At 42.3% G+C, this 15,553-nt stretch overlaps 1 protein-coding gene across 1 annotated transcript in view; it reads left to right on the top strand.

The window, feature by feature from the left end:
- Positions 1-15,553, top strand: part of helz (helicase with zinc finger) — a 161,857-nt gene that overhangs the window by 123,085 nt on the left and 23,219 nt on the right. Inside the window, exon 23 of the mRNA XM_060901748.1 lies at positions 11,193-11,244. Coding sequence (XP_060757731.1) covers positions 11,193-11,244 — 52 coding nt within the window. The remainder of the gene's footprint in view (positions 1-11,192; positions 11,245-15,553) is intronic.

Raw genomic sequence — 15,553 nt, 5'->3', positions numbered from 1 at the left:
CGCGCCGGCCGCCGGGGAGCTAGCGCCGGCTCCCAGCTTGCCCGAGCGCGCTAGCTCAGTAAACTAGTAAATCCAGTAAAGGAAAAACTTGAGACTGAAAGGTTTTAACAGTCATCCAAATGACTGAACGTAAACATTGCTACAGTAACATACTAGCTACTGTTGTTGACATTAGCTAGTGCTAACAGCTAGCTGCTAGTGCACTGCTACAACTACACCGACCCTAATAATACAGTTCTTGGTCATTGCCTGGTAACAGCAAATTTATAACGGGCCATGTCTCAACAGACTAAGAAGTTATTTCAATGACATTTAATAACATTTTGTTTATCCTGAGGACCGAAAGTAAATGAAAATGTGAACAAACCTTAGCTGTAATAAGATGGCGACCACCGGCTCCAGGGACGACCCGCTGATGTAGGAATGTTACCCAGCCTGACACAAAATATTTGTAGGCATCCAAACTCTTATACGCTTTCAGATCAATACCTGTGTATGGCGATGGGTTTTTAACGACATAGGTATACAGATCATGTGGGCCGAAGTCAGGTAAAGACGAGGGCTTCGTGTACTTCCGTATGTCAGTGAACAATCCTGGTGGAAGCAGGTAAACGTCGTTCTCTAAGCCTGCTAACCTCAATTTTTGCAAATGCCTCTCCCTCTGCTCGCCCTGTAAATGCCCTACGTCGCTGGATAGTGAAGGTGTTTTCTGCATCTCGCTCCTTTTTCTTTTATGTTTTTCGTTTGTCGCCTTCCTCGCATTCAAACTGATTCAAGCCGTCCAAAATGGCAGCATCACATGACTTGGTCACGTGGGTGAAATACCTCAATAGGAGTCATTCAGGATTCAGCCATGTTTTTGCTCCGTGTTTTTACTCAACCAAAGTTATACAGTATTATGAGCTTTAAGTTGCATAAATAAAACCATTTGGTGAAACTTTGAAGAAGCGATTGTACTGGTTTTTTACCTTATTACCATGAAGCACTGAAGAGTTCTTTTCAGTGGTGGGCCGCATGACGTCACGCAGTAGATCAATATGGCGGAACGCATCTTCGCTGAGCTCAGCGCAAGCCCATATTATTAAAAGTTAAAAGATACTGTTACGCGGTCTGTTCTTTCTCTATAAATTCCATGATCGATTACTTTATATATTTATCTATCTATTTGTGGTGATTTTGTACAAAAGTTGCCTTTTCCTTTAAGTATAAAATGTAAAATATCAAATAAAAAAAAAAAAATCACTTGATGTGTATTTAAAATGCATCCACACATCGAGCCTGTAGCATCACAGTGAGTGTTACTGACTGGCTCATGAGCTGCATGTATGATTTGATTATACTCTCATTGGGTGTGGTCACATTGTTAATGTCTCGGTCACAACCGGCCGTACGTGCTCCTACAGCCGGTCTACGTGCAAAAAACGCACGAAGGGCGCGCGTGTGACGTGCTGATTTTCGAGCCGCAGACCGGCCGCAGAGGTTCTTTGTCATGTCAAACAAACTCTACGGGCGCTTACGTTTTTTTCAGGTTGCAAGACAAACTTGCGGCCAACGTGCGTCTTTCTCCACGAACAAAAAAAAACGCAGCGATTTGGGAAACGCCAAAAATCGCACGGCCAAAAAATCGTACGTCCGGTTGTGACCTAGGCTTAACTCAATCTCTTTCTGATAGCTGCCTACTCTTTCCCTAATGCACATCTTACATACTGTCAAATTGGTAGATACATTGCTATTGTGAGCATGATTTGTATGGATTTGAGTAATTTAATTAGGTATTGCTTTATTAGGTCCAGAACTGGGTATGGATATTGAGGTCTTTGTGTCATCATCATATCTCGTCACACCGCTGCTGTATGCATAGGTGTTGTTTGCGTCCATCAGGTCTTGGTTGGAGCATATGGGTCCCAGTGGGCATCTATAGAGGATGTGGTCTCCCCATATGGACACACATTACTGGTGGTGAATCCCCAGTTATGGAGATTTATCTCTAGTTTTGCCCACTTTTGCTCATGCTCTGTTTAGGGTTACTCAGTGTGTTCTAGTGAGTTTTAATGTGTTTTTTTTTTTTTATAACAAGACAAACTATAGTGGCGGTGTATCACCAAAAAAAAAAAAAAATTACAAGTTGGTTAGAATATCAAATCCCTCCATCCAGCCATTATCCGTAGCCGCTTATCCTGTCCTACAGGGTCGCAGGCAAACTGGAGCCTATCCCAGCTGACTATGAGCGAGAGGTGGGGTACATATGCAGGGTGGCCGCGGGTCCTTAAAAAGTCTTAAATTTAATTTTCCTAAAATAAGGCCATTAAAATATCTTTGTCTTAAATTTCAAACCCCGTGGTCTTAAATTTTCAGTCTTAAATTTATGGAGATTTTACTCAGTCATATCGTTAAAATGTGGTACACTTTGGATGTTTAATCGTTTTTGATGCTCACAATTATACCGCGCAGGCTCCGAATCCACCGGTTGCTAGACACGCGCGTGCTTGACAACCACTCAGTGCCTGATCTGTTGATGGAGGGTAGTCCGAGCCACAATGGGTAAATTTAATGATAACTGGCTGCAAGATGCAAAATACTCGTGGTGGCTGAAAGCTGTACCCAAAGATGCCAACGAGGCGTACTGTGTAGCATGCTGTAAGACTTTTAAGTTGGGCACAATGGGGATAAGAGCGGTGGACTCTCATATGAAGAGCGCCAAGCACGTTGCTTTTGCTCAAGGCCGCGAGCATCAGCCTCAAATATCCGACTTCAGCGCTGCCACCACTAACGGTCGTGGAGAAGAGGATAGATCTGCGAGATGTAAGAGAATAGTGTGTGTCTGTGTGTGAAAGGGAGAGAGAGAGAATATATTCTATTGCATGCATGTGAGAGAATAGTATTGTTTGTGTGTGGGTATTAGGGCTGTAACGATACACCCAACTCACGATTCGATTCGTATTGCGATTTTTAACCCACGATTCGATACGCCCACGATTTTTTTTTAAATGTTTTTTTAAAGTAGTAAATTTGACTTATTAACATTTACTTACTTACATTAACTATTTAATAACAAATAATTCAGACCACTGCAGAGAATGAGTAATATGTATGCAAAAATGAACAAATGTATATCCAAAGATTGTTTTATTTCTCAAAATAATACTGTTGAGCCGGAAGCTCTGTTTTTTTCGGTTCTGAAAAAGTCATTTTTCCAAATCGTGTAAATCCGTTAAGATTTTTTTTTGGGGGGTGGCTCTCTCACTGTCTCACTCTCATAGGGCCAATGATTTTCTGTGATCGCGGAAAACAGATGGAAATTACGGAATTTTTATGGTGAAACATTGCTCGCGTGTCAAAATGTAACTGCCGCAGAAGGCTTCCGCCCAAGCAGACATGCCTTCAGTGTTGCCAGATATTGCTAACGTTTTCCACCCCAAAATATGTTCAAAACCCGCCAAAAAGCACCTAAACCTGCCCAATCTGGCAACACTGCATGCCTTTCCGGTCAAGTGATTGTGATTGGCTTGTGGCACACCTAGCCAGCCAATGAGCTGCTTGTTTACAGATTCGCTCCCCGCGTCGCAACCAGAATGGCGACCGCTTAAAAGAAATGAATGCTCTGCCAGTGGCGTGTGGACGTTGCGTGACTCGCAGAAGATTGTCGCAGGTTGGCGAAAAAACGACTTACTAATAGATATAAAAAAAGTAATTTAAGTAAGTTTAAAATGTAATTTAAATAAAAAGTATTCATAAATTGAAGTTTGGAAGCGCCTCTGTTTTTGGGCTGAGGAGAAGTTTGAAAGGGTGTACCGCGATTCTGCCTTCTTGTATCGCGATACGGATCGTGGCTCTGCGTATCACAATTTCGATACGCATATCGTTACAGCCCTAGTGGGTATCGTTCCAAGTGTTTTAAGAAGTGCAAGTGAGCGTACCTTTCAAGTGAGTGAGCCGAGGTTTCAGGTGTCTGTGCATTCACATTGTTTAACTGTTGTTTTCTGCATTGTTGTTTGACCAAAGATGGAATTGAACAATTCTGCTTACAATGTGACTCCCCAAGCAGAGAAAATAATAATTTAAAAAAACTGTTGCATTGGATTCTGTGTGTGTGACTTCATTCACATTTTCACAGTGTTACATTGGATTCAAACGCTGTGACTGCATTCTGATTGTCACATAGTTATAAGTTTATCCGATCCTTATATTGTGTTCGGAGTGTGTGAACGCCTGTCAAGGAAAAGAAATGAAGTACTTTTACTAGAATAGTGTTTTCTGGTGAATGTTTACAAGAACAAGAAGTTACATTAAATTATATAGTTTTTTTTTTTTTTTTCCAAAAGAGTACATTTTTGCGTGACTTTTAGATTTGGTCTTAATTTTTTTTTTGGAACATGGTACGAAAAAGTCTTAAATTTAACTTGGACAAACCTGTAGACACCCTGAGTCTGAATATCAAAACCGTTAATCTAAATGCTGTATTTTTAAAACGGAAAAATCATGACCTGTACATCACTGCAAGGGTGAAATTACTCGAGGTATTTATTGGAAATCGGTTGCATGTTTAGACCTAAGCCAAGTTTGCAGCATGTCAGATCCTGTGTGAGTAGGTTCTGGGTTTTGCTGGCAGTGGGTACAGCACGGTGTGTGTTCAGACATATGTGAATGAGAGTAGAGCACTCACATTCTGCCTGTGAGACATTTAATAAAAGTGCTTGGCTGTCAGGTGAAGAGAATGCGTCTCAGCATGAGCCAAGCCGGAGCAAACCCTCCGATGAGTAATATGTCAGTCAATCCGACTCCCATAGGGAGAGGTAGAGAAACATGATTGAGAGGACTTCTTCATATCTCAATCTGTCTCTGTCTGCCTTACTGCTCTTCCTCTTTGCCTGTTTAGAAGGCTGACTCCTCTTCTCTTCTCGTACTTACTCTCCAAGTTTGATCATTTGCTTTCCTTTTGTCTTTATTGTTGTTATTTAGTTTTTGTCCTCCTCCTCCCCAATTCCTTTTATCGTATTGCTGATGTTTCCTTCTTTTTTCAGATCAACCCATTTTGTCTTTAGATTAAAGGAGACATCATACAGTGGGGCAAAAACTATTTAGTCAGTCACCAATTGTGCAAGTTCTCCCACTTAAAAAGATGAGAGAGGCCTGTAATTTTCATCATAGGTATACCTCAACTATGAGAGACAAAATGAGAAAAAGAAATCCAGAAAATCACATTGTCTGATTTTTAAAGAATTTATTTGCAAATTATGGTGGAAAATAAGTATTTGGTCAATAACAAAAGTTCATCTCAATACTTTGTTATATACCCTTTGTTGGCAGTGACAGAGGTCAAACGTTTTCTGTAAGTCTTCACAAGGTTTTCACACACTGTTGCTGGTATTTTGGCCCATTCCTCCATGCAGATCTCCTCTAGAGCAGTGATGTTTTGGGGCTGTCACTGGGCAACACGGACTTTCAACTCCCTCCAAAGATTTTCTGTGGGGTTGAGATCTGGAGACTGGCTAGGCCACTCCAGGACCTTGAAATGCTTCTTACGAAGCCACTCCTTCGTTGCCCGGGCGGTGTGTTTGGGATCATTGTCATGCTGAAAGACCCAGCCACGTTTCATCTTCAATGCCCTTGCTGATGGAAGGAGGTTTTCACTCAAAATCTCACGATACATGGCCCCATTCATTCTTTCCTTTACACGGATCAGTCGTCCTGGTCCCTTTGCAGAAAAACAGCCCCAAAGCATGATGTTTCCACCCCCATGCTTCACAGTAGGTATGGTGTTCTTTGGATGCAACTCAGCATTCTTTCTCCTCCAAACACGACAAGTTGAGTTTTTACCAAAAAGTTCTATTTAGGTTTCATCTGACCATATGACATTCTCCCAATCCTCTTCTGGATCATCCAAATGCTCTCTAGCAAACTTCAGACGGGCCTGGACATGTACTGGCTTAAGCAGGGGGACACGTCTGGCACTGCAGGATTTGAGTCCCTGGCGGCGTAGTGTGTTACTGATGGTAGCCTTTGTTACTTTGGTCCCAGCTCTCTGCAGGTCATTCACTAGGTCCCCCCCATGTGCTTCTGGGATTTTTGCTCACCGTTCTTGTGATCATTTTGACCCCACGGGGTGAGATCTTGCGTGGAGCCCCAGATCGAGGGAGATTATCAGTGGTCTTGTATGTCTTCCATTTTCTAATAATTGCTCCCACAGTTGATTTCTTCACACCAAGCTGCTTACCTATTGCAGATTCAGTCTTCCCAGCCTGGTGCAGGTCTACAATTTTGTTTCTGGTGTCCTTTGACAGCTCTTTGGTCTTGGCCATAGTGGAGTTTGGAGTGTGACTGTTTGAGGTTGTGGACAGGTGTCTTTTATACTGATAACGAGTTCAAACAGGTGCCATTAATACAGGTAACGAGTGGAGGACAGAGGAGCCTCTTAAAGAAGTTGTTACAGGTCTGTGAGAGCCAGAAATCTTGCTTGTTTGTAGGTGACCAAATACTTATTTTACCGAGGAATTTACCAATTAATTCATTAAAAATCCTACAATGTGATTTCCTGGATTCTTTCCCCCCATTCTGTCTCTCATAGCTGAAGTGTACCTGTAATGAAAATTACAGGCCTCTCTCATCTTTTTAAGTGGGAGAACTTGCACAATTGGTGGCTGACTAAATACTTTTTTGCCCCACTGTATGCCCATTTGGCCGTATTATTGGTATACTGTTAAGCATGACCTTCATGGAAGTTTTGCGGGAAGACTTGTTTTTTTTTTCATGCAATGCGATAAATGATTTGCTTCAAAGACGACTAATATCCGAGATTAATGCTGTTTTGTGATGAGACTTGAATGCAGCACTGCTGTCTCCTCCCATTGTTTGTGTTTGCTGGAGCTACGGAGTTATTCCTTCTGCGAGCCATCTAATAGCGCAGACCTTGAAGTGCATTGAAAAAGTCCCTTCAAACCTGACCAGAAAAGGCCACCTATGTATTTGAGGTTATTTGCTTCTGTGATTAATGCATTCTGTTGCTATGGAAACTGTTCTTGAAAGCCAGAGTAACTTTTCTAAATAAAAAAGCATGAATAAGCAAAGGGGAGGGAGTCGGTAATGGATGTCTACTGTATTAATAAGCCATCTGAAACGGGCTTCAATGCATCAACGCAGTCAGAGCTCTCATGGGCAACGGTTTTCCAAGTGGCCTTTCAATAGTCCAGTGCTGCCTACAGTTACCCTCTGAATCACACCTCTTGTTCTCATGCAGAACAATAACCATCATTAAATTTGTCCTTTAGTCGCTTGCTGAATGAGGGTTTTCATGTTGTAAGAATACCTGAATAATTCAATAAAATAACACATCTTTTGATTAAATTTAATCCATATGTTTGGCAAGAATATGTTAAAGTTACTGAACTCCTTGCATAAGAACATGTACGTAGGACGTACTGCATCGTGGCTGTGAGTGACGGGTCAGTATGCATTCACACATAGCAGAGTTGAAATACAAAATATAGGAAAACACACAAACACCTCCCATTAATCACGAACTGGCTACCATGAGTTCCCTACATCAACAACTTCACAACCAGGCGATGATACAGACTCCACAGCAAGGATAAATAGAATGATTATCTATTATTTACTGGATTCCCACTAAATTAGAGAATAAAAAGTACCCAATATGTTCAGCAAGCTAAAAAAAAAATCTGAACTTCTCAATCCATTTTTCTCTGCTCGTTTCATATCAACACTCACTCCTGCTTGCTTTGTCTCCTGAGTGGCAACTGGTTCTCATTTGTCACTGTGCAGTAACACTTTCACGTAATGATGATTGATGTATGTGAGCTGGCGTATGACACATTCATATGAACTTGGGTCTGAAAAATCCTGACATGGTGAATATTTATTATTTTTTCCCCCTTTTCTCTCTTCCCTCTGACTTGTGGTGCGGTGGGTGGTGTTTTTTTGTTTTATTTTATTTTAAATTAACCCAACAAAAATCCGTGCACGGTAGCTTTAAATAAATGAAGTGGTGAAAGGAGCTTAAGAGAACTAGAACAAATAGGCAAAGGATTGAAAATTAATATTGAGGCCTTGAGATTATTAATCCATCTCTCTGTTTGGAAAGTGTGCCGTCTCCCTACTCTGGGTTGGGTTGTGTTCGTTCTATGCTTTGGTGTTTGGGGTAAATGTGTCCCTGTTACTCAAATGCGGCCATGTTTTCAACATTATTAAAGATATTATGTCCATACGAGTTGCAATCCATAGCCCCAGTAAGTCATTTTACCGGTACTTTCTCTATTAGAAGCTCAAACCTTTACCATGACTTTATGAAAAAAAATTATTTTGAACACTCGCACTACGTTCAGACTGCAACCTGAAACGACCCATATCCGATTTGTTGTGAAATCCGATTTTTTTGTTAGGCCGTTCACATTACTAATTATATGAGACTTGTATACGATCTCCAATATGAACGGAAAACGACCCAAAAGTGTCCCGCATGCGCAAATTGACACGTAATAAGCACATCTACCTAATACGTAAACAAAAAAAAAGCGCACTCAAGTTTAATGATTTTTGTTTTTTGTTTGTTTTTGTTTGTTTATCTGGTTAGTGTTAAAGTGTGAGGTCTCGTGTGTGTTTTTGTTTCTGAACTGAAATGAAAACGTGTAGCCTGGTAACGAGGGTTGACTCCTAAATGTCTCTCTAATTTCTATATAAGTGCACTACATGTTACTAGGAAGTAATGGAGTTTTAAACTCTATATAGTGCACTCGAGCTTCAGTAGGCAGTCGTTTGGGATGCGGCCGCTGTATTACCAAACTCTTAATTCAGGCTTAATAATTTGCACGTATTTATTTCGTCATATTAATAAACTTTTTCTACATTTTTATAAATATTTATTTAGATTGTTTATAGCCAGCTGAATTCTGCAACTTCTCTCAGCGCTGGCTCAAGGTGCAGAAACACCAGTGCAGTTTGCTATGGAGATGAGGCGAGACCTGGCGATGTGGTACGGGATGGTTTAAGTTATAAATCAGTTATAGAAACTGTTTTATTTAATTAGGCTAACGGATAAACATCCAGGTCCCTACCAAATCCACCATTAGCTTGATCAATTCTATAAAAGTCTATTTAAATTCTGAAAACTGTACAAATGTTGTTGTTTTCCACCAAAGAGGCGGGATTAGCCAACGCAGAATAGTGACGTTTGTCTCTTGTTGATGACATGTAGGTCGCATGAATGCGACCTGTCCGGTCAGACTGCAGTCGCATGTGAAAATATCGGATATGCATCGGAATTAGGACCACATATCCAAGCGGCCTGGGTCGCATGTGAAAAAATCGGATCTGTGTCGTTCAGATTGTCAATAACAAATCGGATACAGGTCGCATATGGGCAAAAAAATCAGATATGGGTCGTTTCAGGGTGCAGTCTGAACGTAGTCTTAGGCTACGTTCACACTGCAGGCTGAAGTGACTCAAATCCGATCTTTTCGCCCATATGTGACCTGTATCCGATCTTTTATTGACAATATGAACGACACAGATCCGATTTTTTCAAATCCGACCCAGGCCGTTTGGATATGTGGTCCTAATTCCGATTCCTATCCGCTCTTTTCATATGCGACTTCAGTCTGAACCGCCAGGTCGCATTCATCCGACTTACACGTCATCAACAAGCCACAAACGTCACTATTCTGCGCTGAAGTAGGCGGCGGGTCTCTCAAAAAAAGTTACAACAACATGGCGCATAATCACGGGCGCAGATAGAGGGGGGACGGGTGGGATTCGTCCCACCCAGATTTAAATTCACCTCGTTCGGTCCCCCCCACTTATAGGGAGGAAAAAACGTCTATGCTGTCTTTCTTTGCATAAGGCAAACCTCACGGAAAAATCAAAAGACTAATTACCATTTGGTTTATTGAGGTGCACGGCAGTGTATACATAGTTGCAACAACTCACATAAAACAAAACAAAGACTGATATTCGGTTGGTTGAGCTGCGCAGACTGCACAGGTTGCGAGCTCAAGCTTGGTTGTTATGGTAACCCACAACAAGTTTGACAGGCATATCGGGGTTGGGGTTGGTTTGCTGGCAGCTTTGTCCCCCCCAGTTTTTTGTCCCCCCCAGTTCAAAAAATGTATCTGCGCCCCTGCGCATGACATCAATGCGAGGGACGCTTCGGGCTGTGAAGGTTCTGAATCTTCTCAATGGAAGGACGCAGAGGTTAGGGAGCTGATTTCCATTTGGGGGGATGCAGCTATTCAAGCTAGATTGGATGGGTCATACCGCAACCGGGCGGTTTTACTTCCGTAAACACTGGCCATGCTCACTGCGTGTGACGTCGTCGTATCCTGCAATGCTCATGCGGAACACTTTTAGGTCGCTTTTTGTTCATACTGAGGATCACATACAAGTCGCATATATTTGTTAATGTGAACGATTTCACAAAAAAATCGGAATTGAGCATTAAGCCTTGCAGTGTGAACGTAGCGTTAGTGTCTCACTGTACAAAAAAAAAGGGCATGTATTATAGTTATGCGCACTGCAATCTATAACCAATGATTGAATGCCTTTATCAGTGATTGAGCTGACCACGGTTTGCATACAGATGGGCACAATCACTGAATTGCCCATTGATGCCTTGGCGTGACACTCTGCCTGCAACCAAATGGCGTTGATCTGTTGTAAAAAGGAATGCCCTCCTCATGGATTACATCAATGGATTCTGATTTGGGGAAGTTGTTGCCAGCACTACAAATGCAAGCTGGAAGATCCTCTGTGCAATTACATGCACTGTGAAGAAAGGAATTGTTTGGCGTGTAAACTGCTAAACGAGGCACCGCTCTCCCAGCAGTGCTTTTGTCATTGTTCCCATTTCTTCATTGTACAAAATCCCTTCAACTATTCATGTCACTGTTATCCTAGTCTATTCTGATGTGCTTTTGTGACTGCCACAATGCTGTACTGAAGAATCAGTCGTCTCTCCATGAGTGTTTTAAGGGTGGAAAGTTGCTCTTGATATTAGATTGCCCTGTAATCATTTGTTTTCTGGTTTAATCTCTTGCTGCATGGCCAAGAGACCGCCCTGACGCCTCTCTGCTCCATTTGTAACACCAAACACCCCACTGTTAACTCCAGGCCCAGCCAATAACAAGTGCAGTGACAGATGCTTGTTATTTTCTCCTTAACTCCGTCTCCCCTCTTCTTTGCAGGTGAAAGGACAGCTCGCCAGTCATGCGGAACACTTTCCTCCTGAAGGGTTTGGTAAGTTTCTCACCCACCCACACAGGATTTTGGAATCAATGTATTACTGTACTGGGTACTTGATTTGCCTTGTGAGATGCTAAAGCAAATATACTACAGGACAAATGTTGTAAAGCAGCACTAACTGGAAAAATAAACTTCTTTTTTTTTTTTTTTTTTTTTTTTAAAGTGAATGGACATTTAATGTGCTTGCCATATTAAACAATAATAAAGATCTTGAAAAAAGTTGCACTCCGCTGCTGCAGTAGTTTATAATTTTTAAATGTCTGTCAACTTGTTGTGCTGGGTGCTTTTATATTTTGTCCTGTAGTGCAAATGTATCCATTTTTTTATGTGGACGTGGACAAATTTGTTGGTACCCTTCCACGAAAAAAAAAGAACCCACAATTGTCTCTGAAATAACTTGAAACTACAAAAGTTAATGGCATCAATCATTGTTTATTCCATGTTTAACACGTCAAACTTTGCTTTTGTTTTTTGATTCAGCTGAATATTTTACATAAAACAAATGAAAATGGCATAAACAAAAATGATGGTACCCTTAAAGGGCATATCACGGATAAATTCAGGAGCAAGATCAATGTAATTTTCCTATTTTATATTAAACTTTGGTCAAATACCTGTCACATTCTGCATCCTCTGCAATTTTTTTTACCTTGCGCAATACCAGAAAAATTCAGTTGAAATCAAGCCGTTTGAGGCGAATTGGTCCGCCTCTGAAAAAACTTGGCATTTGGATTTCCTGGCAAACGTTGATTTTCGCGATGTCACGTGCAGGACTCCTCCCTCTGAATCCTACGTCAGCGCTGGTTTGTTTATGAGAAAACGACCTGGTGGTTTTCTGCAAATTTCTTCAATGTTATCACGGAATTATTAAAATGGTTAACAGATGTATCGTAGGAGGGTGTAGCAACACCAATCATGATGGGATTAGTACTCATCGTTTCCCAAAAGACCGGACAATGAGAGAGAAATGGGAGCGCTTGGTCTACACAGGCTGTGCACTGAAACCGTGCAAAGCTCGCACAGCCTGCTGGCGCTTCCGCAGGTAACGTCACGAATCTGGCTCCAGACTCCCTTGGGATTTTTCCAGACGCGTTTTATTTTATTTTTTCTGCTGTAGACAGATGGCCTTGTGCAAAATTACCCTTCTGGATGAGTGTGTAAAGGGACATACTTTCATATTTAAAAAAAAAGAAAAGAAATTGGTCCAGAATATGCCCTTTTAACATTTTTTTGCACAACCCGTAGTACTCGATGAGACAGATCTGCCAACAGGTAGTTTGGCCCACTCTTCCTGAGCAACCTGCTCCACACCACATCTTTCAGCTCTTTCCAGAGCTGTTCAACAGGATTCAGATCAGGGCTCATAGAAGGCCACTTCAAAAGCGTCCAGTGTTTTTGTTCTTCACCATTCTTGGGTGCTTTTTAGCTGTGCGTTTTGGGTCTTTTTATCCTGTTGGAGGACCCATGCATGATGACCTGCGACTGAAACGGAGCTTTCTGACACCCGAGTAGTATGTTTCACTCCTGAATCCCTTGATAGTCTTGAGATTTCATTGTGCCCTGCACAGATTCAAGGCACCTCGTGCCAGATACAGCAAAGCAGCCCCAAGTCATAGCCGAGCCTCGTCCATGTTTCACAGTAGGTATGGTGTTCTTTTCTTTGAAAGCTTCATTTTTTTTCGTTTGTGGGCACAGAGCTGATGTGACTTGCCAATAAGCTTTGTTTCATCTGTCAAAAGGACATGCTCCCAGAAGCACTGTGGCTTATCAATATGCATTTTGACAAGTTTGGCTTCCAGTCTCTGTGTGTGAGAGAGAGACGCTACGTTCACACTGCAAGGCTTAATGCTCAGTTCCGATTTTTTTGTGAAATCCGATTTTTTTGTGAGGTCGTTCACATTAACAAATATATGCGACTTGTATGTGATCCTCAGTATGAACGAAAAGCGACCTAAAAGTGTTCCGCATGCGCACTGCAGGATACGACGACGTCACACGCAGTGAGCATGGCCAGTGTTTACGGAAGTAAAACCGCCCGGTTGCGGTATGACTCATCCAATCTAGCTTGAATAGCTGTATCCCCCCAAATGGAAATCAGCTCCCTAACCTCTGCGTCCTTCCATTGAGAAGATTCAGAACCTTCACAGCCCGAAGCGTCCCTCGCATTGATGTCATGCGCAGGGGCGCAGATACGTTTTTTGAACTGGGGGGGACAAAAAACTGGGGGGGACAAAGCTGCCAGCAAACCAACCCCAACCCCGATATGCCTGTCAAACTTCTTGTTAGTAACCATAGCAACCAAGCTCAAGCTCGCAACCTGTGCAGTCTGCGCAGCTCAACCAACCGAATATCAGTCTTTGTTTTGTTTTATGTGAGTTGTTGCAACTATGTATACACTGCCGTGCACCTCAATAAACCGAATGGTAATTAGTCTTTTGATTTTTCCGTGAGGTTTGCCTTATGCAAAGAAAGACAGCATAGACGTTTTTCCTCCCTATAAGTGGGGGGGACCGAACGAGGTGAATTTAAATATGACTCGTCCCACCCTCTATCTGCGCCCGTGATTATGCGCCATGTTGTTGTAACTTTTTTGAGAGACCCGCCGCCTACTTCAGCGCAGAATAGTGACGTTTGTGGCTTGTTGATGACGTGTAAGTCGGATGAATGCGACCTGGCGGTTCAGACTGAAGTCGCATATGAAAAGAGCGGATAGGAATCGGAATTAGGACCACATATCCAAACGGCCTGGGTCGGATTTGAAAAAATCGGATCTGTGTCGTTCATATTGTCAATAAAAGATCGGATACAGGTCACATATGGGCGAAAAGATCGGATTTGAGTCACTTCAGCCTGTAGTGTGAACGTAGCCAGAGAGAATTTTTTTTTCTTTCAACAATGGAGTCCTTCAATTGAGCCCGCTGTCACTCAAAAAGTGACAGGTGGTGCAATCAGATGTTGATGTACCTTGACCTTAGAGTTCAACTTGTATCTCTTTGGAAGTTGTCCTTGGCTCTTTTTCTACCATTAGCACTATCCTTCTGTTCTGTTTCCTCTTGCAGTCATGTCCAGAAAGGTTGGCTACAGTCCCATGGAACTTGAACTACTTCTTAATATTTACAACTGTAGTCACAGGAACATCAAGCTGCTTGGAGATGGTCTTGTAGTCTTGCCTTTAACATCAAAGCCCTTCCCGCACCATTCACGGCACGTCTGGCGGCGCCAATCTCCGTTTCGTAGCCCTCGGCCTCTCGCCTATATTACATAGCTAGGGTTACAGTGAGAGGCTGGTCCTCTGGTAACTGCGAGAGTTTGACTCCCCGCGCGCATCTGTATTGCGGTGTGCCTTGCCAGATGGCAGTAGGCACCATTTTTATGATGGTCTTTGGTATGACCCGACCGTGAGTATATCTCCCGATCGAGAGGCGGACACGCTAACCACTAAGCCACTCGCCGGTGCCTTTAACATGCTTGTGTATAATTTTCTTTCTGATCTCCTCAAACAACTCTCTCCTTTGCTTCCTGTGGTGCATCTGACGATACCAGACGGCAGAGTGACGACTTTTCTCCATTTAAATAGACTGAATGACTGATTACAAGATTGAAGGCACCTTGTGATACTAATTTAGGTTAAACAATTAGTTTGAAAGATCACTTTAATCCAACTATTTATAACCTTTTCTAGGGGTACCAACAAATCTGTCTGGGATTTCTGTTCACACTTGTGTAGGGGGTGTTTTTTGTTTTACTCTGACGTACCAAAGGCATGCAAGTACACATGAGAGAATTTGCTTGTAATTTCATTACTTTTCAGGAGAAATAAAGCATTGTGTTAATGAGCTGCAAGTGTACCAACTAATTTGTTCACATCTGTACATGCATTGCAGTATCGCCTGGATGAAATGGTGTTGATACGATGGTGAGGGAGGGATATTTTTTGTTCCCTTTGATGGGAAGTATCTGGGAATATTATTGGTGTGGGTTGCGTGCACTGCTCCTGCAAATCGAGGTCATTATTTGGTAGATCACTGAGCGATCATCGAGGCAGAAATGGGTGAGAAGGAGCAGAGCCTCAGATTTTTCAGTCATTTAAGGAAAGAAATTGTGTCGGTCAGTGAAGTGGATCCAGCTTCATCCCAGCCCCACTTCTGTCCAATCAAAACATCAACCCTCTATCAGTATGTGATAGCAGCTCCTGTTTTCTCCGAATGACTCCTCAGGATTGCTCGGTGTGGTTGAGCCAATAATCTTGTTTGTGAACGTGTCCGTATTAGAGTTAGAAATGAAACCAGGGCCCTGATTTTCA

This window comes from Neoarius graeffei, chromosome 20 (genome assembly GCF_027579695.1).
Source record: "Neoarius graeffei isolate fNeoGra1 chromosome 20, fNeoGra1.pri, whole genome shotgun sequence".
In the NCBI taxonomy this organism is placed as follows: Eukaryota; Metazoa; Chordata; class Actinopteri; order Siluriformes; family Ariidae; genus Neoarius; species Neoarius graeffei.
Note: the sequence above shows the minus strand (reverse complement) of the source record. Positions and strands in the feature narration are given on the sequence as shown.